Source organism: Heptranchias perlo, unplaced genomic scaffold (genome assembly GCF_035084215.1).
Source record: "Heptranchias perlo isolate sHepPer1 unplaced genomic scaffold, sHepPer1.hap1 HAP1_SCAFFOLD_997, whole genome shotgun sequence".
NCBI classification, from domain to species: Eukaryota; Metazoa; Chordata; class Chondrichthyes; order Hexanchiformes; family Hexanchidae; genus Heptranchias; species Heptranchias perlo.
The window spans coordinates 41,207-66,908 of NW_027140044.1; the positions used below are offsets into that span (position 1 = coordinate 41,207).

A 25,702-nucleotide genomic window follows, 5' to 3' on the forward strand; every position below is an offset into this window, starting at 1 on the left:
GAGGAAAAAAGAAGACATATCAGAAGCATCGGTGTGTAAGGTGACATTATCAGAAGAGGTGCGACTGAGATGGAGAAACTGGGAGAAGAGAATAGAATCCTTACTGGAAGCGGGGTGGGTGGAACTGTAATCAAAGTAGCTGTTGGAATCGGTGGGCTTGTAACAGATATTGGTTGACAGCCGATCCCCGGAAATGGAGATGAAGACGCCGAGGAAGGGGAGGGAGGAGTCGGAGATGGACCGTGTGAAGTCGAGGGAAGGGTGGAAGTTGGAAGCAAACTTAATGAATTTTTCCAGTTCGGGGCGAGAGCAGGTAATGGCACTGATACAGTCATCAATGTACCGGAAAAGTGTTGAGAGTTGGGACCTGATTAGGACTGGAACAAGGAATGTTCCACGTATCCCACAAAAAGGCAGGTAGAGCTAGGACCCATACGGGTTTCCATGGCGACACCTTTTATTTGGAGGAACTAAGTGGAGTCAAAGGAGAAGTTGTTCAACGAAAGAACAAGTTCAGTCAATCGGAGAAGTGTGGTGGTGGATGGAAGAAGCGGAAGGCCCGCAGGCCATCAAGGTGGGGGATGGAGGAGTAGAGAGACTGGATGTCCATGGTGAAAAGGAGAGGATTCGGGACTGGGAACGAAAAGCTGTTAATGTGGCGGAGGGCGTCGGAGGAGACGCGGATGTAAGTCGGAAGAGATTGAACAAGGGGAGAAAAATTAGAGTCGAGCTGAGAAGAAATAAGATCCATGTGGGAAGAACAGTCTGAAATGATGCATCTCCCGGGGCAGTCCTGTTCGTCGATCGTGGGAAATAGGTTGGGGGAATATGACGTTTGATGACGTGTGGGAAAGTTCTCAGAGGAGATGAGGTCATTGACGGTCCAGCAAACTATGGCTTGGTGTTTGGCGGTGGGGTCGGAGTCCAGGGGAAGGTAGGAGGAGGTGTCGGAGAGTTGTCGTTCAGCCTCCTCAAGTTGGAGTTCTGTTCGCCACGCAACAACAGCGCTGCCCTTTTCAGCAGATTTAATGACAATGTGAGGGTTGGACCTGAAAAAACGGAGTTCTGTAAGTTCAGGTGGAGGTCGGTTCGAGTGAATGGGAGAAGCAGAGAATTACAAACGGCCGATGTCACGCTGGCAGTTCCGAAGGAAAAGTTCAAGAGAGGGTAAGAGGCCAGAGGAAGGGGTCCAAGTGGAACGAGAATTCTGAAGAGGGGAGAAAAGGTCCGCTGTACGGGGGGGGGGGGGGATTACTGTCCAAAGAAGTGGGCGCGGAGGCAAAGGCGACGGAAGAAGAGCTCAGCAAAATGTCGAGCTCGAAATTCATTGAGGTGGTGGCGGAAGGGGATGAATTTAATGGGATCGCCAACGTATATATCGGGCTTTATCGGCATTTGCTGTAATAAACAGCCTACATATTGGCGTTTATTGGCATTTGCTGGGATAACCAGCCTATATATCTGTGTTTAAAAGGGCCCTTTCCTGCCATCACCAGCATATTTATATGGCTTCATTGGTGTTTACTGGGATCATCAACATATATCTACGTTTATCGGGGTTCACTGGCATTACCAGCATATTTATCTCGGTTTATCGGGGTTTACTGAGATCACCAGCCTCTATATCTGTGTTTATGACGGATTACTGGGCTCACAAATCTATATATTTGGGTTGATTCGTGTGCTGACTGAAATCACCAGCCGACATATCTCGGTTAATCGGGTTTACTGGCATCATTAGCTTATAAACCTGGGTCTATCAGGGTTTACTTGGGTCACCAGTTTATATATCCGGGCTTGTAGGGTTTACTAGGATAACCACCGATGTATCTGGCTTCATCTGTGGGTTTTCTTGGATGATCAGTCTATATATTTGGGTTTATCACTGGATTCAATGGGATTACCAGGCTTTCTACCTCGGATTATCAGCTTTTGCGGGGGCCACCAGCCGAAACATATGTATATACTTCTATATATGTATATACACACACATATATATATATATATAGATATATATATATTTATATATATATATATATATATATATACATACATACATATATATTTATATTGATTGATTGTGGTTAACTTTAATCACCACCGTGTATATCGTAGTTTATTACCGATTACTGTGAACAATATAGAGTCATAGAATCACAGGAAGATTACAGCACGGCAGGAGGCCATTTGGCCCATCGAATCTGCGCCAGCTCTATGCAAGAGCAATCCAGCTCACGTCCTGTCTCCGCAGCCATGCATTTTTTTTTTCCTTTCAAGTACTTATCCAGTTCCTTTAGAAGGCCATGATTGAATCTGCCTCCACCACCTCCTTGGACACTGCATTCTAGATCCTAACCAATCGCTGTGTAAAAAAATGTTTTTCCTCATGTCACCTTTGGTTCATTCGCCAATCACATTAAATGTATGTCCTCTGGTTCTTGTTCCTTCCGCCAATGGGAACAGTTTCTCTCTATCTACTCTGTCTAGAATCTTTATGATTTTGAATACGCCCATCAAATCTTCTCGCAACTGTCTCTGTTCCAAGGAGAAGAACCCCAGCTTCTCCAGCCGAACCATGCAACTAAAACCCCTGAACTCATTGTGGGAAAACTCTTCTGCACCCTCCCTGAGGCCTTCATATCTTTCCGAGAGTGGGGTGCCCAAAACTGGAAACAATATTCCAGTTGTGGCAGAACCAGTCTTTTATAAAGTTTCATCATGATTTCCATACTTTTGTACTCTATGCCTCCATTTAAAAAGCCCAGGATCCCGTCTGCTTTTTAAACCGTTTTCTCAACCTGCCCTGACACGTTCAACGATTTGTGCACATATACTCTCAGATCTCCCTCTTTCTGTAGCTCTTTTAGAGTTATACCCTCTAGTTTATATTGCATTTCCTCGCTCTTCCTATCAATGTGTATTGCTTCGCATTTTCTGCGTTAAATTTTATCTGCCACGTGTCCGCTATGCCACCAGCCTGCCTATATCCTCTTGAAGTCTAATACTATCCTCCTCACTGTTTACTACCCTTCCATGATTTGTGTCATTTGCGAATTTTGAAATTGTGGCCTGCACACCTAATTCTAATTAATTTATATATATGAAGAAAAGCGGTGGTCCCAGAACCGACCCCTGTGGAACACCAATGTACACCTCCGTCCAATCCGAAAAACAACCGTTCACCACGACTCTTTGTTTCCTATCACTGGGTTTATCACAGTTTGCTGACACACGAGCCTACATATCTGGATATATTAGTTTCAGGGCTTATCAGGTTTTTCAGCCTATATATAGGAGTCTATCGGCGTTCACTGAGATCAACAACATGTATTTCTGGTTTATCAGGGTTTGTTGGGATCACCAGCCAATATATCTGAGTTGATCAGGGTTTACTGGGATCACCAGCCTGTACATCTGTATTTATCGGGGTTTACTGGGATTACCAGTTGATATATCTGGATTTACAGGGGTATGTTGATGCAGCCAGTCTACATATCTAGGTTTTTCGTGGTTGCCCAGTATCACCAACCTATATTTTTAGGTTTTTCGTGGACATTCACGTCCCCAGGAAGACAAGTTCTGAAGTAGCTCCTGTGTAAACAGTGTGTTTGTTCAGTGACTGTAATTAAACCCAGTCAGCGCGGGACCTCATTTTCCGAACGGTTGAATTCGCTCTGCTATAATTAAGGAAAATCCACTCAATGTTTCAATCGGAGAACTGATCCCAGCACGAGGACCAACCATCGAATCATCGCTTCTTACTGGAGGGGAAATAATGTCTCTGAGTTTTATGATCAAGCTTCAGATTCTATGGGCGCTTAATGACATACAAAAGATTTACTACCCCATCCTGACTGCGTTCGGTGTCCCGGGTAAGTTACTATCTGCACCTGGTACTTCAGGAAGCCGAGTTTATCTGCACGCGGCTTCTTTGTCCGCCTGTTCATCTCTTTATTTTATTACTTTCCCTACATTACAACAGTGATTGCACTGCCAACTTCATTGGTTGTGAAGCACTTTGCAAGGTTCTAAGATTGTGAAAGACGCTATTAAAGGGCAATTATTTCTTTATTTCCGTTTCTCTTGTGTGTGTTTGATAATGGCCCATGGACCACTGATGTGAATTCCCATTCATTGGTGTCAGTTCAATGAAAAGTGTGCCCTTAGTTGCCATTATTAGTAACATTCCAGGCGATCTTATTAAGATCCCGGTCTTTTTTCAGACTGCAGCACACGTCATGTGACTGGATCTTTCTGTTAATTAAAAGTGTGCATTCTGCTGTAAATACTGAGTCCGACTGACAAGTGAGAAATGTTTTATTATCTCACACGGTCTGCAATTTTGGCAGATATAGTTAGTTATTTAGTTGTACAGATGTGTCCTACCAGATAAATGACGAATGCATTGATGATCCAATCTGGTTCAACTCTTTCGCTTTCCACCGCTCCATGGTCTACATTGGTGTCACTGTCTCTGAATGGTTAAATTAGAATGGTTCAGTGAGCTACTATTTATTTTATTCAAATCATTTAATGGTTTCATTTCTAATAATTAATCTGCATTAAAATCTAATCCCGTGCCTGTCAGGTACAGTGCTTCGTTTCTCTGATCGGGACCCTCAATCAATTTAAGGATCGCATTCTGATAGTGAAACTCATTCAATATTTTATTGTGCATAATCCCTGTATAAATTGGAAGTTTATTGAATTCGCACTTCTGAAGGGAAAGAGCAAGATTAACACTTTTGACGAGAATTCAGATCGATTTGTAATCACAGATAGGTATGAAGGATTCGAGGGGAACTGAGGAGACTTATTTTCACCTGGAGGATCATGGGAGACTGGAACTCGCTCCCTGAAAGGGTGGTGGAGGCAGAACCCTCAACTCATTTAAACAGGAGAGATTTGCACTTGAAGTGCGGTAACCAACATGGCTACGGGCCAAGTGCTGGAAAGTGTGATTAAGCTGGTTAACTCGCTTCGACCGGCATGGACACGATGTGCCCAATCGCCTCCTTCTGTGCCGTAACTTTCTATGATTCTATGATTCTATGGTGTATTATATTACAAGTCATATTAATCCACAATTTAATTTAAATGCTCTATGTTACAAATGTTACCTTTAATGTAATTATAAAACTTGCCTGCAAAATTAACGACATTATATTATCATTTTCTACATTTGTATTTTTGATGCGGAGCATCACACATGACCCTGACTATCTAATTGCCGATCACGGAGCAAAGCGTGACTGTAACTCCTTTCATCCAATGATTGATCATTGGGAATCAGGGAGCAGAGTATCAGACTGGACCTCACTTCTAATATATAAAACGAACAGGGATTGAAATATTTAGTATTTTTGACCAGGAGAGGAAAAGTGGAATAATTATCTCAAGACGAGATAATGTGGACGACGACAGGCTGTTTCCGTTTCACCGTGTCCACAACGATAGGACAGTAGAGGGCAAGGCCTGCAATTGAAGGGTGAGTTTGGGGGATAAAGTCAAAAGTAAGCTGCAAAAAAAATATTTCTGTGTTTCAGTGGCCAATCTCTGGAACAGGCTCCTTCGGGAGGCAGTGGAAGCAGTTAGTATTGATTCATTAGCGAGGTTTCTTCCAGAAAATAAATTTTTGGGGACAGTAAATGAGTAATATGAGACATGACGTATGGTTAGTTTAACATGCTTGGGAGGGAAAAAGGTGATTTTGCTTCTATGGTTCCCAAACATGGGGCTTTCCTCTCCTCCTGTCTTGGTCTGTTGTACATTAATTGACAGAGACTGATTGCTATGATTTGTTGCCAACTCCATTATCGTTGCATCATGCGATTACCGGGAAGGTAGAAGGTGCACTCGATGGACCTTGGTGTTTCTTGATCTACCAATTCCTGTGTTCCTATACTCCAATCCCTTATGTTTATTAAAACATTGGGTGGACGGTTCTGATTTGTGCAATTGTACTGATGTTCTTAATGCCTTGAACAAGTGACCAGAGTCAGTGTATGAGCAAAAACAATGGGTGTTGTTCGCTCTCTATTCCTCACAAAGGGTATCAGCGATTCCATCATTCCTCTTCAACCCCGGGTGCTTATATCCCTTCCGCACCTCGGGACATGAAATCCAGGTATCACCCCAGCAGCTAACGCGCAAACACTGTAATTCAAACATGCAAACATCTCAGCTTTTCCTTCCCCCTCTGGCTCAGGTGTCGGTGAGGCTCTAGCTTCCCATTTGGTTACTTCTGTACTCATTCGAAATTAAATTTCTGTTTTGAACCATGTTTCATTTGATCCCGTTGCTTCACGTATTTGCCGATTCATTACCCTGATTGCAAAACCCGTCACAGCTAAAATAATCAGATTCCATCACTGAAGGCAAAGTCAAGCCGCAAATTCTTAGGGCATTTGAGTTTATTTTGAAGGACATTAATATCCCTGATCTATCATCTGATCCTTCCTTTATTTCACTGGAAACGCATCAAATTAGTTTTTTTCACTTTGTCTGGTGAATCATTTCCCTATTTCCGTCTTGCTTACAGTTAACGTGGTGACGATTGTTATCCTGTCTCGCGGAAAGTGCGGTCTCTCCAAATGTGTCACTCGCTACCTCGTGGCCATGGCAGCGGCAGATCTACTGGTCGTTATCATCGATCTGATTTTAAGGCAGATTCCTATTGTTTATTGGGAACAATTTAGTTTTCTGCGGGTCATTAGAGTGTGTAATATCCACGCCGTCCTTTTGTATGCAGTCACGGATTTTTCAGTCTGGTTCACGGTCACTTTCACCTTTGATCGATTTGTGGCCATTTGTTGCCAGAAGCTGAAAACTAAATATTGCACCGAGAAGACGGCGGCTGTGGTTCTCGGAACAGTGACCGTGCTGAGCGGCTTGAAGAACATTTTCTGGTATTTTCTGTATAAAAATGAGTATTGGCTTTCTAACAGTCCCTGGTTTTGCAGCGTGAATCCCGAAGTATCTCGTTCGCTGGCCTGGGCGGTCATTGAATTAATGCATTACATTTTCACGCCATTCATTCCATTTCTTTTGATTGTACTGTTCAATGTATTAACGGTCAGACACATTTTAGTGGCCAGCAGAGCCCGCAGGAGAATCCGGGGTCCGAGCAGTGGGGATAGTTCCAGTGACCCAGAGATGGAGAACCGAAGGAAATCTATCATTGTACTGTTTGTTATATCGGGGAATTTCATCCTGTTATGGGTGGTGTTCATGGTGTGTTCTGTATTGAGACGATTGGATTATTTGGGATATCCTGTTCCCCTGCCCACATTTGTAGGAGAAATCGGCTTCATGCTCCAGCTCCTGAGTTGCTGCACGAACACTTTTATTTATGCAGTGACCCAAAGGAAATTCAGAGAGGAGTTGAGGAATGGAGTGAAATATCCCCTCGCAATGATGGTCAAATTAATTAGATGAGAAGATCTCACACTTTCTAACATTCTCAGGGATTTTGTTTCATATTCTATAGAATCCAATATTGGGCATCTTTAACTCTTAATATTTTGTGAAACATTTCACGCTCTGGTCCCGTCTTAACAGCAAGTTAATGTAGCCATTCTTCACCAGATACGACCCAGGCATGATCTGTCGACAGATGCGGTTTGACCGTGCACTTGCCCAATAGCGGTTAGCTGCTTTAGACAGTCCTGTGCTCAGCTCGCAGTCCGGGGTGTTTTGGGAATGACCTCTTGTTTTGATTATTTCCAAAAAATAATCCATTTGTGAAAAAAGTCCGGTCAAACAGAGGATGTTTAGTATCTCAGTGTTGATAAGATTCTCTGATCCCTGCCAATCGTTGGAGAAAGACTTTTTGAATACCAAGATAGACACCAGAAAACAGTCAAGGCAGCAGGTAGACTGTGGAGGTTATTAATCTGTGCAGCGTCACTGCGACAAATAGAGAAAAAGAATCAATGTTAATTCAAATCAACCCGTGCGCCTTAGTCCAAGTGTGTTCTATTTATTTGTGATAGTTTCCGTGCAGATGTTGAACTGATTGCATCAAATGTATTTAATCGTGTTCAGTGTTCTGTATCTTTTACCTGTGGTTGAATAAAGCAGGTTGTTCATCGAACTAAAAGACACTTAGCCCAGTGATAACTTGGTCCACCGTTACAGAGATTGTAAGAGGACAAATAGATCGGTAGCAGATCAATATTGCTCCACTCCCGGGACCGGTGAAGCACACTCCCGCATCCCGGTACTGCACACTGAACCGCCCCGGTACAGCATGCTCCCCGGTCCTGGTACAGCACACCCCCGGGTCCCTGTGCAGCACACTTCCGGGTCCAGGGCAGCACATTCCCAGGTCCGGCTACAGCAAAATCCCAGGTCCAGGTACAATAAAGTCCAAAGTCTCCATACTGCACAGTCCCAAATCCAGGTACAGCATGCTCCATTGTCGCAATACGGCAAATTCCCGGTCCCGGTACGGCAAAATCACAAGTCCCAGCATAGCATACTCCCGGGTCCCAATAGTGTATGCTCCCAGGTTTCTGCACAGCACACTCCCCGCTCCCGGAAAACCACTCTCTCCGGACCCTGTACAGCACACTCGGGGTCCCGGATAAGCATACTCCAAGTTCCAGGTACAGGACAATCCAGAGTCCTGGTACTGCACGGCCCCGGATCCAGGAATAGCACACTCCCAGGTCCAGATGCAGCACGATCCCCGGTCGCCTTAAGGCAAACTCCCCGATCCCGATCCATCATGCTCCCGGGTCCCGATATACCTCAGCCCCAGATCACGGTATATCACATTCCCGGGTCCCGCTATAGCACACTCCTCTGTCTCGGTACAGGCCACTCCTTGTCCCGAGAGACCAAACTCGTCGTCTGCCCCGTGTTTATTTTGTCAATTTTCTTATATTTTTGTCCTCTAGTTACGAACTCGCCGAACAGTGGAAACAGTTTCTCCTTATTTACTCTATGAAAACCCCTCATCATTTTGAACACATCTGATCAACCTTCCCTTAAACATCGCTGCTCTCAGGAGAACATACCCAGCTTCTCTCTTCCCTCCACTGACTGAAGTCTCTCATATCTGTACCATTCTAGTTGACGATACAATTGGTGTGTTCGTAAATGCATTTTTAGTGTTGCCCTCTGGACTCTTAGTATCCTCCGGCCTACCGTGTTACAATAGCAGATGAGAGTTTTAAAACAGCGTTTCAGTATTACTTGTTTTAAGGAGGGAGTGGGGCGATTGGCGACAATTGATTGGGTGAAAGGGCGGGCCACAGGTCTTTAAATCGAAAAGAAACAAATGCAAAATTCCTATTTTTGTGAAGCAGATATTCGTCGCTTTGAACTGTCGTGTTGGGAAATTGGGAAGGGAAAGATGCTGCCTGGTGCCATGGTGTAAACGGGTGAAATGACTCAGCTCAGAGTTAATGATCCGTTGAAAGGTCGAACGGCCTCTTCCAGTTCCCCTGTGGGAAAGGTTCACCGTTTTAGCCACTTGATAAAGTGCTTTTTTTATTTGGTTCTCACGAATGAAAAAAAAAATGTTTGTCGCAGACAAGGCGATGTGGAACTCATGGATTAACTGTCCATGTTTCCAACATCATGTACAACAGAAACTAGGATTCTCCTGAACACGTTTCTTGGAATTTTGAAAAGGGTCCCTGACGTGTATTTGGACTCTGAAAATTAAGAGGCCACAAATGAAGCAGTTTGATAAAATTCGAAATTGTGTGAGGATGCTTGTGTTGAGCATAAAAGCTGGCATTGATCAGTTGGGCCGAATGGCCTATCCCTGTGCTGTAATGTCATTGCAATCTATGCATACGTGGTACTGACATATCTCTGTCCCTCGAGTACAATGCTCAACGAGACAGATACCTGACAGTACTCTCGTTCAAATACTTAAAAACAACAACTTGCTTTTATCTATCGTGCCAATAACGTGGTAAGAAGCCCCATGGCGCCACATCAGCGATTATCAAACATAATTTGACACCGGGCCACATGAGGAGATATTGGTACAGGCGATCAAAAGCTTGGTGAAAGTGAGAGATTTTCTGGAGCGTCACAAGGCGGAGAGAGGTGAAGAGGTTTAGCGAGGGAATTCCAGAACTTATGGTCTCGGCAGCTGAAGGCAATGTTGGAGCGAAGGAAATTGGGAATGTGCAAAGGACAGAATTGCAGGAACGCAGAGAACTCGAAGGGTTGTAGGGTAGGAGGAGGTTACAGAGATAGGGAGGGGCAAGGTCATGTAAGGATTTGAAAACAACGACGAGTATTTTCAAAATGTGGCTTTGACGGAACAGGAGCCAATGTCGGTCAGCGAGCACAGGGGTGATGGGTGAAGGGAATTTAGTGCAAGTTAACATCCGGGCAGCAAGAATTTTGGATGAGCTCTATTTTAGGGAGTGTGCAAGGCGGGAGGCCGGAGAGGAGAGTATTTTAGTCGCCGAGTCGAGAGGTAACAAAGGCAAGGATGAGGATTTCAGCAACATATCAGCTGAGGCAGGACTGGAGGCCAGAGATATGGAGCTGGAAGTAGGCAGTCTTAGTAATGGAGCGGATGTGGGGTTGGAAGTTCAGCTCAGAATCAAATAGAATGCCAAGTTTTCGAACAGTCTGCTTCAGCCTCAGGCAGTGGTCAGGAGAGAGACAAAACAGCACACAATTTCTACCCATTCAGCCAAGACGCTGCATTGTTAACTCAGGCGGGCAGCTCAGAAAATGGTTTTGTTTTCTGATCAGCACTTTTACCAGAAACATTTGGATAGTTAAAAAGACCACTTGTATTTGAAATTTGTCAATTGGATGGTTAATACTGAGTTCGGTTGGGCTGATCTGATTTATTTCCTCTCACAAGTCAGATACTTTTTAACACCCACACTCTCACTTCAACTTACGGTTGAGAAAGGCATGGATGTTAGGGAACTTGGGGAAATAAATAGTGATGTCTTGAGGAGTGTACATATTACAGAGAGGGAGGTGCTGGAAGTCTTAACGCGCATCAAGGTCGATAAATCTCCGGGACCTGATGAAATGTATCCCAGGACGTTATGGGAGGTTAGGGAGGAAATTGCGGGTCCCCTAGCAGAGATATTTGAATCATCGACAGCTACAGGTGAGGTGCCTGAAGATTGGAGGGTAGCAAATGTTGTGCCTTTGTTTAAGAAGGGCGGCAGGGAAAAGCCTGGGAACTACAGACCGGTGAGCCTGACATCTGTAGTGGGTAAGTTGTTAGAGGGTATTCTGAGAGACAGGATCTACAGGCATTTGGAGAGGCAGGGACTGATTAGGAACAGTCAGCATGGTTTTGTGAGAAGAAAATCATGTCTCACGAATTTGATTGAGTTTTTTGAAGTGGTAACCAAGAAGATAGATGAGGGCTTTGCAGTAGACGTGGTCTACATGGACTTTAGCAAAGCCTTTGACAAGGTACCGCAAGGTAGGTTGTTTCATAAGGTTAAATCTCATGGGATCCAAGGTGAGGTAGCAAATTGGATACAAAATTGGCTTGACGACAGAAGACAGAGGGTGGTTGTAGAGGGTTGTTTTTCAAACTGGAGGACTGTGTCCAGCGGTGTGCCTCAGCGATCGGTGCTGGGTCCGCTGTTATTTGTTATTTATATTAATGATTTGGATGAGAATTTAGGAGGCATGGTTAGTAAGATTGCAGATGACACCAAGATTGGTGGCATTGTGGACAGTGAAGAAGGTTATCTAGGATTGCAACGGGACCTTGATAAATTGGGCCAGTAGGCAGATGAATGGCAGATGGAGTTTAATTTAAATAAATGTGAGGTGATGGCATTTTGGTAGATCGAATCGGGCCAGGACCTACTCCATTAATGGTAGGGCGATGGGGAGAGTTATAGAACAAATAGATCTTGGAGTACAGGTTCATAGCTCCTAGAAAGTGGAGTCACAGGTGGATAGGTTGGTGAAGAAGACATTCGGCATGCTTGGTTTCATTGGTCAGAACATTGAATACAGGAGTTGGGATGTCTTGTTGGAGTTGTACAGGACATTAGTAAGGCCACACTTGGAATACTGTGTACATTTCTGGTCACCCTATTATGGAAAGGATATTATTAAACTAGAAAGAGTGCAGAAAAGATTTAACAAGGATGCTACCGTGACTTGATGGTTTGACTTATAGGGAGAGGTTAGATAGACTGGGACTTTTTTTCCCTGCAGAGTAGGAGGTTACCTAATCTTATAGAAGTCTATAAAATAATGAGGGGCATAGATAAGGTAGATAGTCAAAATCTTTTCCCAAAGTTAGGGGAGTCTATAACGAGGGGACATAGATTTAAGGTGAGAGGGGAGAGATACAAAAGGGTCCAGAGGGGCAATTTTGTCACTCAAAGGGTGGTGAGTGTCTGGAACGAGCTGCCAGAGGCAGTAGTAGAGGCGGCTAATTTTTTTTCTTTCAAAAAGCATTGGGACAGTTACATGGGTAAGATGGGTATAGTGGGATATGGGCCAAGTGCAGTAAATTGGGACTAGCTTAGTGGTATAAACTGGGCGACATGGACATGTTGAGCCGAAGTGCCTGTTTCCATGTTGTAACTTCTATGATTCTATGAATCACCATCCGGGTGACATTCAGCGCTACCAATCTTTCCGTGCTGTCTCTTACTGAAATTCGGGAGAAATGTTAACCACTTCAGCCTCTCAAATACAGGTGTCGCCAGTTCAATCTTGTTCAACTTGAAGCCAGGGTCGTTTTACTGTCACTGAAATTCATTTCACTTTCCCGAAAGTCTGTTCATAGATCGAGCAACGAAATAGGAAGGAGCAGTAAGAATTTCTCTGTTGGTGCAAAAGAGAAATAGCTGCTTCATGTGTGGCGACAGTGACTCTGTTTTGCCCACTTTTACAGAGTTTAGTAGAAACGCCTTAAAAACAGTCACTCAACACAATTAAATGTACTTCTACAATACATGTTATAAGCATTATATACTGTATTGCCTACATTACAACCATAATTACACTTCAAAAATATTTCATTGTCTGTAAAGCGCTTAGAGATATCCTGAGGTCGTGAAAGGCGCGATATAAATGCAAGCTCTCTTTATTTTACTTCACACACGTCTATTTATTGAGCAAACATCTACCAAAACTCAATGCAAAATTTTGCAGTCCTTCGCTTTCTCCAAAATTTCCAATTCCAGCATCAATTGGTCAGGCATGGCATATCATAGGGTAACTTATTGATGGTAGCCCAGCAGCTAAAAGTGGAAATTGGGTTTCTTCAGAGTGATTGCTGAGAATGTTGATTCGGAAAATCAAACGGAGCCAAACCTGTGACCAGTTTGACTGCGGCCATTCTCAAACCCCAATATTGGACCTCAGTCCCGGCATTTTACCACATTTTCAGCACAGAGTCCTTCTCAGTCATGTATCGAGTTGCATCGAGTTACATTTAAACTACAACACAGCCCAACTGGTCTATTTATGCTGCACATGACCCTCCTCCCTCCTCACTTCATCTAACCCTATCAGGATACGCGTCTATTCATTTCTCCCTCATGTTGTAATCTTGTTGCCCCTAAAATGCATCTATGCGATTTGCCTCAAATCTTCCTTGTGGTAGTGTGTTCCACATTATTACCATTCTTTGGGTAAAGAAGTTTCTCCGGAATTCCCTATTCGATTTATTTGCGACTATTTTATATTTAGGACCTTTAGTTTTGGACATGCCCAGCAGTCGAAATATGTTCTTTCGGTCTAACCTATCAAACCATATGATTATTTTAAAGACCTCTACCAGGTCACCCCTCAGCCTTCTCTTTTCTAGAGAAAAGTGAACCAATCTGTTCAGCCTTTCCTGATAAGGATGTCCTCTCATTTCTGGCATCATGCGTGTTCATGTTGATTGCGCCCTCTCCAAAGCCTCGATATCCTTCTATAGTATGTAGCCCAGAACAGTGCACAGTACTCTAACTGTGCCAATTCTCAAACTCCAATACTGGACCTCAGTCTGTGGCCCACCCAAGGTATGTGGAAGTTTAACATATCATCTTTGCTTTTCTATTATATTCCTCGATAAATAAACCCCAGTGCTTGATTTACTTTTTTTTATGGTCTTAGTAATCTGTGTTGCTACTTTTAGTGAATTGTGTATCGGTAACCATGAATTCCTCTGCTCTGTTATCCCATTTAGACTGTTATTAACCAAGCAGCATGTGGCCTCCTTAATCCTCCTGTCGATATGCACCACCTCACAATTAACTACATTGAAATTCATTTGCCAATTACATGCTCATTCCGCAAGTTTATTAATGTCTTCTTGCATTTTGACGCATTTTTCCTTTTTATTAACTATACCTCACAATTTCACGCCGCTCGCAAACTTTGAAATTATACTTCGGATTCCCGAATCCAAATATTAATGTAAATTGTGAGCACAATGGACCCAGCAGTGATCCCTATGGAACATCACTGCCCACCTTTTGCCAGTCTGAGCAGCTCGCTTTAACAACAACTCTCTGTTTTCTGTTTTATAGCCAGCTTGCTATCCATTCTGCGACCTGTCCCCTGACGCCTCATGCTCAGAACTTAGCCAGGAATCTACAATGCGGGATCTCATCTGCTGATGTACCACTTTGGAATATCAGCAGATATATTTCAAGAGCACGTTTCCACACAGGAAGCAGTTCCACAAGTTTGTGTGCGTGCGGACGCACGTGTGTCGGTGTGTGCTTTTGCGTGCATGTATGTGTGAGCGTGTGTGTGTGTAAATTTGATTGAGTGTGGATGCGTGTGTATGTGTGGCGAACGTGTATGTGTGCTTTTTGGTGTCGATGTGAGAGCGTGTATGTGAACACGTTTGTGTGTGTATGTGTGTCTATGTGCGGGCTTTTGAGTGCGCATCTGTGTGTATGTGCGCACGTCTGTGCGTATGTCTGCGTATGTGTGCGTGTATTTGTGTGTGTATGTGTGTGTATGCTGAGAAAGGAGCCAGGGTTCTTTGAATGGTGTGTGTTCAACGCAATCTCTGCGTTGTTTACATGGTGTAATGGTGAGCACTGTCGAATTTAAATCCGGTGATCCGCGTTTAAATATCGGTGAAACCTGTTTGGAGTCGATCCTTATGTTTCCCATATCAATGAAGACACGTTTAAAAATGTGTTCACAGCTCGATTCTCGAGTTCAACATTCACAAATCCGCCAGCCACGTGAGCAGCGACTGCAATCCACGTAACTGAAGCTTTAATCCAGCTCATTGTGCAATGACAGATTGTTTTCTTGCAGTGAATGTGAATTCTTGAGTTGAAAAGATCCATCTCCGCTCATAACCTGGGATGGTTCCGTTCTCTTTTTCTTCCTTTCTTCATTAAGGGGTACAGAGAACTTCCTGCTCTTCTCGGCTTCATTTTACTGGCGCACAGAAGCTGGTTTTCGTTCAGTTGAAGCGCTGGATAAGACAGATTCCCTGTCCTGTCTAATCTTTCCCGATGAAGAATATTGGAAAAGGATAAATGGCTGCTCTTCAAATGCAGCCGGTGCTCACACTGTGCCATTCCTCTCAGGCTGGATGATTCATTCCAGGCCGATTGGTGACCGTTGGAGTCCTGCAAAGAATGGACACATTTTATGCGTGCAGCCGATGGGAGTGCTGTCATGCAGCGAACATAAACATCTCAAAGCTGTTTTAATCTGCCTTCAAATCGAACTGGCAAAACAGAACTGAGAATACCGATCAGAACTAGCTGGCCTGGAATGGAAATGAAAATGACCAATGCTTGTTGTTATCCTCTTGTGACAATTTTCACAGCTCTCTCGCGTCAGATGACATAAACATGAATGGACGAATGATTCGAGACCGAATGCTTTATCTGCTGCCTCCCAATAAACGGAACATTGTAAGAAGATTCGGCCCATTCGTTTCCCAGTGAAAGGGGGAAACGTGTCTGAACTGCTCTGCTAATTAAGGTAGAAAAATCTCGAGTAAATTGTTCACCTCTGCGTGATTCATCGGGGAAGTTTTAGAACATTTCTTAAAGCCTCCGACTAACTCAGAAACAAACCCAGACACAGGGATTGACCCAGAATTAACCAAAAGATGGACACAGAGATAAACACAGCCCGAGGCAGTATGAAGAAACACATGGGAATAGACAAGAGAAAGAGAAGGACAAAGTGATTTATCGACAAAAACTTGACTTAAACCCTCAAAAAAAAGCAACAAGGCTGCTAGTGTTTGCAGTGACCGGATGTGGTGTTTCGGATGTGCCGCAGGGCTCCATGCCTTAGTTGATGAAAAAGCCTGTCAAATCTGCAGGAGTTCCTGGCATCAAATCCCAGCGGGATCTCATTCTTTTCACCTTGATTCCATTTCCCTATTTGTGCTTTGAGATTCTTCGGAATTCAGCAAATACAGCGGTGCCAAACTGCACCTTTAATGTGCGGACAGACATCTCACAGAAAGTATGAAGTGAGATGCTGGAAATCTGAAATAATAACAGAAAATGCCTGATAAACTCAACGGGTCAGACATCGTCTGAGTAGAGACGAAGGTCGGATAACGTTCTGGCGAAAGGTCATCGGTTGAAAAATTATTCTACCTTCCTCTCTCCACAGATGCTGCCTGACCCGCTGAGTATTTCCAGCATTTCCTGTTTTTAACTTAGTGATTGAGTCGATGACGTGTGTTGAGTATCCTCCGCTGGAGAAGTGTTTTTACAAACTCAGTTATTTACACAGGATCATAGTTACAGGAGTAGGTCATGCAGCCCCTCCAGCCTGTTCTGCCAGTCAATCATATCACGGCTGATCTGTACCTGACCTCCATTTACACGTCGTTGAGCCATTTCTCTTGATACTTTTACCAAACAAAAATCTATTAATCGCATTGTTGAAAATTTCAATTGACCCAGCATCCGCAGATTTCCACTACCCTTTGTGTGTCCAAGGTGCTTCCTGATGTCACTCCTGAACGGCCCAGCTCTAATTGCAGGAATATGTTCACTTATTCTATATCGCTCCACCAGAGCTGATAGTTTCTCAGAAACGACCCTATCGAATCTCCTGATCATTTTAAACACCTCTATTAAATGGCCCTCCCACCGTTTAAACCCAAGGGAAAACAAGTCAGGTTTATGCAACCTGTCCACATAACTTTCCCTTTTAAGCCCACGTGTTCAATTGAATTTGTGCTACACTCCCTCCAACGTCAATATATCCTTCCTGAGTTGAACTGCCCAAAACTGAACCAAGTTCTCCAGATGAAATTTGACCAAGCATCTGTACATCTGAAGCATAATTCAGCACTTTTGTTTTCCAGCCGCCTTGAGATAAAGGCTTACACTTCATTAGCCTTTTTGATTGCTTTTTGTATCTGTACAGTAGCTTTTAATGATTTATGTTCTTTGACATCCGGATATCTTTACTCCTCCACATTTCCTAATAACATTTCGAATTTTCATTATTGGATCCAAAGTGGATGACCTCACACTTCCTCAAATTCAGCTCCATCTGCCACACTTTTGCCCACTCGCTAAGTCTGGCAATGTCCGTTCGAAACTTCCTCCTCCCATCTACACACCTTACTGTGCCTCTTAATTTAGTGTTATGTGCCATTTGCCACATTTTGACAGTCAGAATATATTCATAGAATCATAGCATCATAGAATGGTAGAGCACAGAAGGAGGCCATTCGGTCTTCGATGATGAGCGGCTCGTTGAAAAGCAATCCAATTCGTCTCACTCCCCTGCCCTTTCCCCAAAGCCCTGCACATTTTCCTTTGTCAAATATTTATCCAATTTTCTTTTGAAAGTTATTATTGAATCTGCTTCCGCTTTTGTTTCATGCACTACATTCCAGATCAGAAATGGGAATGCAGCAAGAGCCAGGTTCGGGGCACCACGGGTGGCTCTGCTGCACAGCAGGGGAGGAAGAAGAGTGGCAGGGCAAGAGTGATATGGGATTCAATTGTAAGGGGAACAGATAGGCGTTTATGCGGCCTCAAACGTGGCTCCAGGATGGTATGTTGCCTCCTTGGTGCTAGGGTCAAGGATGCCACGGAGCGGCTGCAGGGCATTCTGGAGGGAGAGGGTAAACAGCCAGTAGTCGTGATCCATATTGGTAAAAACGACATTGGTAAAAAAGGGGCTGAGGTCCTGCAAGGTGAATTTAAGGAGTAAGGAGATAAATTTAAAAGCAGGACTTCAAAGGCAGTGATCTCTGGATTCCTACCGGTGCCACGTGCGAGTGAGTATAGGAATAAGAGAATAGACAGGATGAATGCGTGGGGCAAGCAGCTTTGTACTTCCTTAACAAATCACAATGAAGCATTGTTAATAACTGAGCAGTCAGAACCAGGAAGTATAAGTTAGAATAATGAATTCAATATTAAATCAGGCAACGAAAGCAAAATCAAGAGACGGCAAAACGTTTGTATTATGAGACAGATATAAAAGAGGCAATAAGAAAAATGGAAAATAATTCATTTAATTATTGCTTTAACATCCAACAACAATTAAAATCTGAAGTAAATATACTCCACCCTTTTAAAAGTTAAATTTCAGTGCCAGAGAGGTTGTTTGGCAGTAATTGAGACATACCACGCCGTTAAAACGATACTTAGACTTCAACTGACTTGACTTATTTTTTGTGGCGAGATTAGTTTGTCGCTGCGACCTCAGTCCAGGAACTTCACGTGGTTCAATATATTTGAACGGGGAGCCAACCGGCGAGAAACAGTTGGGCGAAGAATCACATTTTGGAGAGGAGCTTCTGCATTTGCGCTTTTAACTGCGCATGTGCACTCGCAAGCAGTCGCTTTCCGATTTGCACATGAATAACGCGGAGCGCTGTGAGCCTCAGCGATATGTATATGCCAGAATCCGGCCGATTATTTTTTCTAATATTGTTTTCTTGCTTAGCATAACTTTAGTGAGTTTCAGTCATTGATTCATTATTAGTTTCCCTGGAATGTCAGCAATATTATCCCCTTCCTCTCAAGGAATTATTGAACAAGTCTGCCATTTGCTTATTTAATTTTCATTTATTTTCCATCTCATCTAATTAATTTGACCATCATTGCGAGAGGATATTTCACTCCATTCTTCAACTCCTCTCTGAATTTCCTTTGGGTCAACCTCTCGAGGCTGTTGCCAACCCTCTCCCATCAGCAAAACTGCAAGCAATGGACAATTCCAAACTGCCATCTTGACCCGGCCCTTTGCCACTCACACGTTCAGCTTCCACTCCTTCTCCTCTGCTAAGCATCGATGCTCAGCCAATCACACAGCTACAAGTCAAACCTGTCTCTTCCATCGTCACTGCTTCTGTTTCACTCTGCTCAGCGCAGCTCCGATTACATCTTGCCGGATAATCTGTGAATAAATATTGCAAGGCACTGATGCATGAAGATTGGCGTAAAACAAAATGGAAACTTTGTCCGAGGACACGATCCAAGCAATTCCTGCATTTCAAGAGACAGTGCTTTGAATTTCGACATGTTTGCTTGCTGAATGCAAATTGCAAAGAAAAATTCAGCAAACACCATTCTTTGGTGCAGTGAAGCGCAGCGTTGCACAAAAAGCAACTTTCTCTTCTGAAGATTTGGGAAAGCAAAAAAACAGGCTGAGCTTCGAGACTGATAGAAATGTCACAGAACGGAAAGAGGCCATTCAGCCAATCGAGCCCTGACGGCTCGATGCAAAAGCAATCCAGCCAATCCAACTCCCTCGACCGATCCCAGGAGCCCTGCACATGCTTTCCTTTCAAGTATTTATGCAGTTCCCTTTTGAAAGCCACGATTGAATCTGCCTCCACCACGACCCCTGGCAGTGCATTCCAGATCCTAACCACTCACTGTGTAAAAAAGGTTTTCCCTCATGTCACCTTTGGTTCTTTTGCCAGTCACCTTAAATCTATTTCCTCTGGTTCTTGATCCTTCTGGCATAAGGAACAGTTTCTTTCGATCTATTCTGTCAACACCCCTCATGATTTCAAGTAAATCTGTCATATCTCCTCTCAATCTTCTCTGTTCCAAGAAGAACAAGCCCAGCATCTCCAGGCTATCCACGGAACTAAAGTCCCTCATCCCTGGAATCATGCTAGTTTATCTTTTCTGCACCCTCTCTAAAACCTTCACATCTTTCGTGAAGTGCGGTGCTCAGAACTGAACCTAATGCTCCAGTTGTGGTCGAACTAGTGTTTTATAAACCTTCATCATAGCCTCCTTGCTTTTGTACTCTATGCCTCAAAATATAAAGCCCAGCATCCCATATGATTTGTTGACCGCTTTCTCAACCTACCTCGTCACATTCAACGGTTTGTGCACATATACCCCCAGACCTCTCCGTCCATCGACACATTTTAGAATTGTGAGCTTTAGTTTATATTGATTCTCCTCGTTCTTCCTACCGAGATGTATCACCTTGCATTTTTCTGCGATAAATTACGATATCCTCTTGAAGTCTATCACTATCCTCCTCAATGTTCACGATACTTCCAAGGTTTGCGTCATCTGCAAATTTGGAAATTGTGCCCTGTACACCCAAGTCCAAGTCATTAATAAATATCAAATAGGGCAGTGGTGCGAGCACCGAACTGTGGGGAACATTACAGTACACCTCCCTCCAATCCCCAAAACAACCGTTCATCACTCCTCTCTGGTTCCTGTTACTGAGGCAATTTTCGAAACATGTTGTTATTGCTCCTTTTATCCTTTGTGTAGCAATCTTGATGACAAGGCTATTAGAAGGCACTTTATCAAACGCCTTTTGAAAGTTTACAGACACCACATCAATCGCATTGCCCTCAGCAACCCTCTCCGTTACCTCATCAAAAACACCATCAAGTTAGTTCAATACGATTTGCCTTTAACAAAAGGCCAAATTAATACAAGGAGCTCGAACCTCATTGATTGAGGCTGCGAACTTCCCACGAAGAGGGATGGGATTCCAGGTGCCTTTTATTTGTTTCCCAAAAAGTTGCAAACGAAAGGGACAAAAGTTGAGGTTCCACCGAGATTTGAACTCGGATCGCTGGATTTAAATTCCAGAGGGCTCACCGTTACACCATGGAACCCATTCATTAAAATATGCGGCCCCCTTCCCTTCAAAGATACTGGGCTCCTTTATCAGCATCGCCATGGCGCTGCATCAGTGACTGCACGAGGCGACTGGCAAACGTCTGCCATCAGCAAAACTGCAAGCACTGGTCAATCCCAAACTGCCACTTTGGCCTTTTCTCATCCATACTTCCAGCTTCCCCACTTTCCCCTCTGATAAATAGAGATGCTTAGCCAATCACACAGCTGCTGTCAAATCCATCGCTTCCAACGTTGATGCTTCTGTTTCACACTGCTCAGCGCAGCTCGTCTTGTTGGATAATCAGTGCATTAACATTGCAAGGCACTGATGCATGAAGTTCGGGGTGAAAAGAAAAGAGCTCGATCCTAATTCCTGAAAGCTGCGAACTCCCCACCAACAGGGATTAGATTCCAAGTGATTTTAACTTGTTTGCCCTCAATTTGCAAACGAAAAGGACAAAATTCGAAGGTTGATCGAAATTTGAATTTGGATCGCTGGAATCCAAGTCCAGAATGCCCTTGTGATTGCACTGTGTGAACCAACTGATTACTTCACCTGGCACCCACCAGTCAAAAACACTTGGCTGTTTTATCAGCACTGCCTTAACCCCACATCACTGACACCTCGAGGCTACCGACAAACCTCTCCCATCATCAAAACTGCAACATCTTGATAAGAAAATGTCAACATTGCCCGAGGACATGATCCAAGCAATTCTTTCCTTTCAAGAAACAATGCTTTGAATTTCTACATGCTTGATTGCTGAATGCAGATTACAAAGAAAAGTTCTGCAAACACCATTCTCTGGTGCAGTGAAACTCAGCATTAAACAAAATACAGCTTTCTCTTCTGTTGATTTGGGAAAGCTAAAGTCCGGTTGAGCTGATGAACTGAAACCGATAGAAGCAACTGGAACCTCATTGATTGACAGTGACTTCCCACCAGCAGGGAGTGGATTCCCGCTGCATTTTGTTTTTTTTGCCCTGCAGTTGCAAACGAATGGGACAAAAACAAATCAGGTTCCACCGAGATTCGAACTCGGATCGCTAGATTCAGAGTCTAGAGTGCTCACCATTACACCATGGAACCCATTTGTTAACAAAAATCGCACCCTCCATCAAAAGACATTTGGCTCTTTTCTAAGCACGGCCACATCGCTGCATCACTGACTTCTCGAGGCTGTTGCCACACCGCTCCCATCAGCAAAACTACAAGAACTTGACAATTCCAAACTGCCACTTTGACTTGACCCTTTCTCATCTCTTCCTTCAGCTTCCAACCTTTTCCTTCTGCTTAGTATCGATGTTCACCCAATCACACAGCAGCTAGTCAAACCTATCGCTTCCCTCGTCACTGCTTCTCTTTCAATCTGCTCAGCGCAGCTCCGATGACAGTCGTGCCGGATAATCTGTGAATAAATATTGCAAGGCACTGATGCATGAAGATTGGCCTAAAACAAAATGTAAACTTTGTGCGAGGGCACGATCCAAGCAATGCCTGCATTTCAAGAGACAGTGCTTTGAATTTCTGCATGTTTGCCTGCTGAATGCAGATTGCAAAGAAAAATTCAGCAAACACCATTTTTGGTGCAGTGAAGCGCAGCGTTGCACATAAAGCAACTTTGTCTTCTGAAGATTTAGGAAAGCAAAAGACAGGCTGAGCTTATGGACTCATAGAAAGGTTACAGCACGGAAGTAGGCCGTTCGGCCCTTCGAGTCCTGACAGCTCTGTGCAACAGCAATCCAGCCAATCCCACTCCCTCGCCCTATCCCCGTAGCCCTCGGCATGTTTTCCTTTAAAGTATTTTTCAGTTCCCTCTTGAAAGCCACGATTGAATCTGCCTCCACCACGACCCCTGGCATTGCATTGCATTTCCTAACCACTCACTGTGTAAAAAAGGTTTTTCCTCAAGTCACTTTTGATTCTTTTGCCAGTCACCTTAAATCTATGTCCTCTGGTTCTTGACCTTTCCGCCAATAGGAACAGTTTGTCTACATTTATTCTGTCAATACCCCTCATGAGCTTAAATAGCTCTATCAAATCTCCTCTCAATCTTCTCTCTTCCAAGAAGAACATGCCCAGCTTCTCCAGTCTATCCACACCACTAAATTCCCTCATCCCTGGAATCATTCTCGTTCATCTTTTCTGCACCCTCTCTTAGACCTTCGCATTTTTCCTAAAGTGCGGTGCCCAGATCTGGACACAATACTCCAGTTGTGGTCGAACTAATGTTTTATAAAGGATCATCATGAATTCCGTGCTTTAGTGTTCTATGCCTGTATTTATAAAGCCCAGGATCCCGTATGCTTTTTGAACCGCATTCTCAACCAGCCTCGCTACATTCAACGATTTGTGCACTTTACCTCCATATCTCTCTGCTCCTGCACCCTTTTCGAATTGAGCCCTCTTATTTACATTGCTTCTCCTCGTTCTTCCGACCACTGAGATGTATCACCTTGCATTTTTCTGCGTTCAATTTATATATCCTCTTGAAGTCTATCACTATCCTCCTCACTGTTCACTATAATTCCAAGGTTTGTGTCATCTTGAAATTTGGAAATTGTTCCCTGGACACCCAAGTACAAGTCTTTAATAAATGTCAAAAAGGGCAGTGGTGCGAGCACCGACCTGTGGGGCACATTACTGGACACCTCCCTCCAATCCGAAAAACAACCGTTCATCACTCCTCTCTGGTTCCTGTTACTGAGGCAATTTTGTATCCATATTGCTGCTGCTCCTTTTATTCTATGGGTATCAATCTTGATGACAAGGCTATCATAAGGCACTTTATTAATCGCCTTTTGAAAGTTTACATACACCACATCAATCGCATTGACGTCAGCATCCTTCTCCGTTACCTCATCAAAAAATCTATCAAGTTAGTTCAATACGATTTGCTTTAACAAAAGCCCAAATTTATACAATTAGCTCGAACCTCATTGATAGAGGCTCCGAACTTCCCACGAACAGGGATGGGATTCCAAGTGACTTTTATTTGTTTCCCCAAAAGTTACAAACGAAAGGGACAAAAGTTGAGGTTCCACCGAGATTTGAACTCGGATCGCTGGATTCAAAGTCCAGAGTGCTCACCATTACACCATGAAACCCATTCATTAAAACATGCGACCCCCTTCCCTTCAAGGATACTGGGCTCCATTATCAGCATCGCCATGGCGCTGCATCATTGACTGCACGAGGCGACTGGCAAACGTCTGCCATCAGCAAAACTGCAAGCACTGGTCAATCCCAACCTGCCACTTTGGCCTTTTCTCATCCATACTTCCAGCTTCCCCACTTTTCCCTCTGATAAGTAGAGATGCTCAGCCAATCGCACAGCTGCTGTCAAATCCATCGCTTCCCTCGTTGATGCTTCTGTTTCACACTGCTCAGCGCAGCTCGTCTTGTTGGATAATCAGTGCATAAACATTGCAAGGCACTGATGCATGAAGTTCGGGGTGAAATGAAAAGAGCTCGATCCTCACTGATTAAAGCTGCGAACTCCCCACCAACAGGGATTAGATTCCAAGTGATTTTAACTTGTTTGCCCTCAATTTGCAAACGAAAAGGACAAAATTCGAAGGTTGATCGAAATTTGAATTTGGATCGCTGGAATCCAAGTCCAGAATGCCCTTGTTATTGCACTGTGTGAACCAACTGATTACTTCAGCTGGCACCCACCAGTCAAAAACACTTGGCTGTTTTATCAGCACTGCCTTAACCCCACATCACTGACACCTCGAGGCTACCGACAAACCTCTCCCATCATCAAAACTGCAACATCTTGATAAGAAAATGTCAACATTGCCCGAGGACATGATCCAAGCAATTCTTGCCTTACAAGAAACAATGCTTTGAATTTCTACATGCTTGATTGCTGAATGCAGATTACAAAGAAAAGTTCTGCAAACACCATTCTCTGCTGCAGTGAAACTCAGCATTAAACAAAATACAGCTTTCTCTTCTGTTGATTTGGGAAAGCTAAAGTCCGGTTGAGCTGATGAACTGAAACCGATAGAAGCAACTGGAACCTCATTGATTGACAGTGACTTCCCACCAGCAGGGAGTGGATTCCCGCTGCATTTTGTTTTTTTTGCCCTGCAGTTGCAAACGAATGGGACAAAAACAAATCAGGTTCCACCGAGATTCGAACTCAGATCGCTAGATTCAGAGTCTAGAGTGCTCACCATTACACCATGGAACCCACTTGTTAACAAAAGTCGCACCCTCCATCAAAAGACATTTGGCTCTTTTCTAAGCACGGCCACGTCGCTGCATCACTGACTTCTCGAGGCTGTTGCCACACCGCTCCCATCAGCAAAACTACAAGAACTTGACAATTCCAAACTGCCACTTTGACTTGACCCTTTCTCATCTCTTCCTTCAGCTTCCAACCTTTTCCTTCTGCTTAGTATCGATGTTCAGCCAATCACACAGCAGCGAGTCAAACCTATCGCTTCCCTCGTCACTGCTTCTCTTTCAATCTGCTCAGCGCAGCTCCGATGACAGTCGTGCCGGATAATCTGTGAATAAATATTGCAAGGCACTGATGCATGAAGATTGGCCTAAAACAAAATGTAAACTTTGTGCGAGGGCACGATCCAAGCAATGCCTGCATTTCAAGAGACAGTGCTTTGAATTTCTGCATGTTTGCCTGCTGAATGCAGAT

At 43.8% G+C, this 25,702-nt stretch overlaps 1 protein-coding gene and 3 non-coding genes across 4 annotated transcripts; 1 reads left to right on the top strand and 3 right to left on the bottom strand.

The window, feature by feature from the left end:
- The first annotated feature begins 3,775 nt into the window (after window positions 1-3,775).
- LOC137320187 (probable G-protein coupled receptor 139) lies at window positions 3,776-7,437 on the top strand. The gene is made up of 2 exons (XM_067981907.1): window positions 3,776-3,872; window positions 6,542-7,437. Exons 1-2 carry the CDS (start codon window positions 3,776-3,778, stop codon window positions 7,435-7,437), a joined length of 993 nt encoding a protein of 330 aa, XP_067838008.1.
- Window positions 7,438-22,053: 14,616 nt separating this feature from the next.
- Window positions 22,054-22,125, bottom strand: trnaq-cug (transfer RNA glutamine (anticodon CUG)). Its single transcript has one exon. It is a non-coding gene; the product is annotated as a tRNA-Gln (tRNA).
- A 1,946-nt stretch (window positions 22,126-24,071) lies between these two features.
- On the bottom strand, window positions 24,072-24,143 carry trnaq-uug (transfer RNA glutamine (anticodon UUG)). The gene has a single exon. It is a non-coding gene; the product is annotated as a tRNA-Gln (tRNA).
- Window positions 24,144-25,165: 1,022 nt separating this feature from the next.
- trnaq-cug (transfer RNA glutamine (anticodon CUG)) lies at window positions 25,166-25,237 on the bottom strand. The gene has a single exon. It is a non-coding gene; the product is annotated as a tRNA-Gln (tRNA).
- Window positions 25,238-25,702: the final 465 nt, after the last annotated feature.

Excerpts from the sequence above, each read along its gene's own strand:
- LOC137320187 (XM_067981907.1), top strand. The coding sequence starts at position 3,776 with ATGTCTCTGAGTTTTATGATCAAGCTTCAGATTCTATGGGCGCTTAAT. Across the intron at positions 3,873-6,541 it reads GACTGCGTTCGGTGTCCCGG|TTAACGTGGTGACGATTGTT; the intron begins GTAAGTTACTAT and ends TCTTGCTTACAG.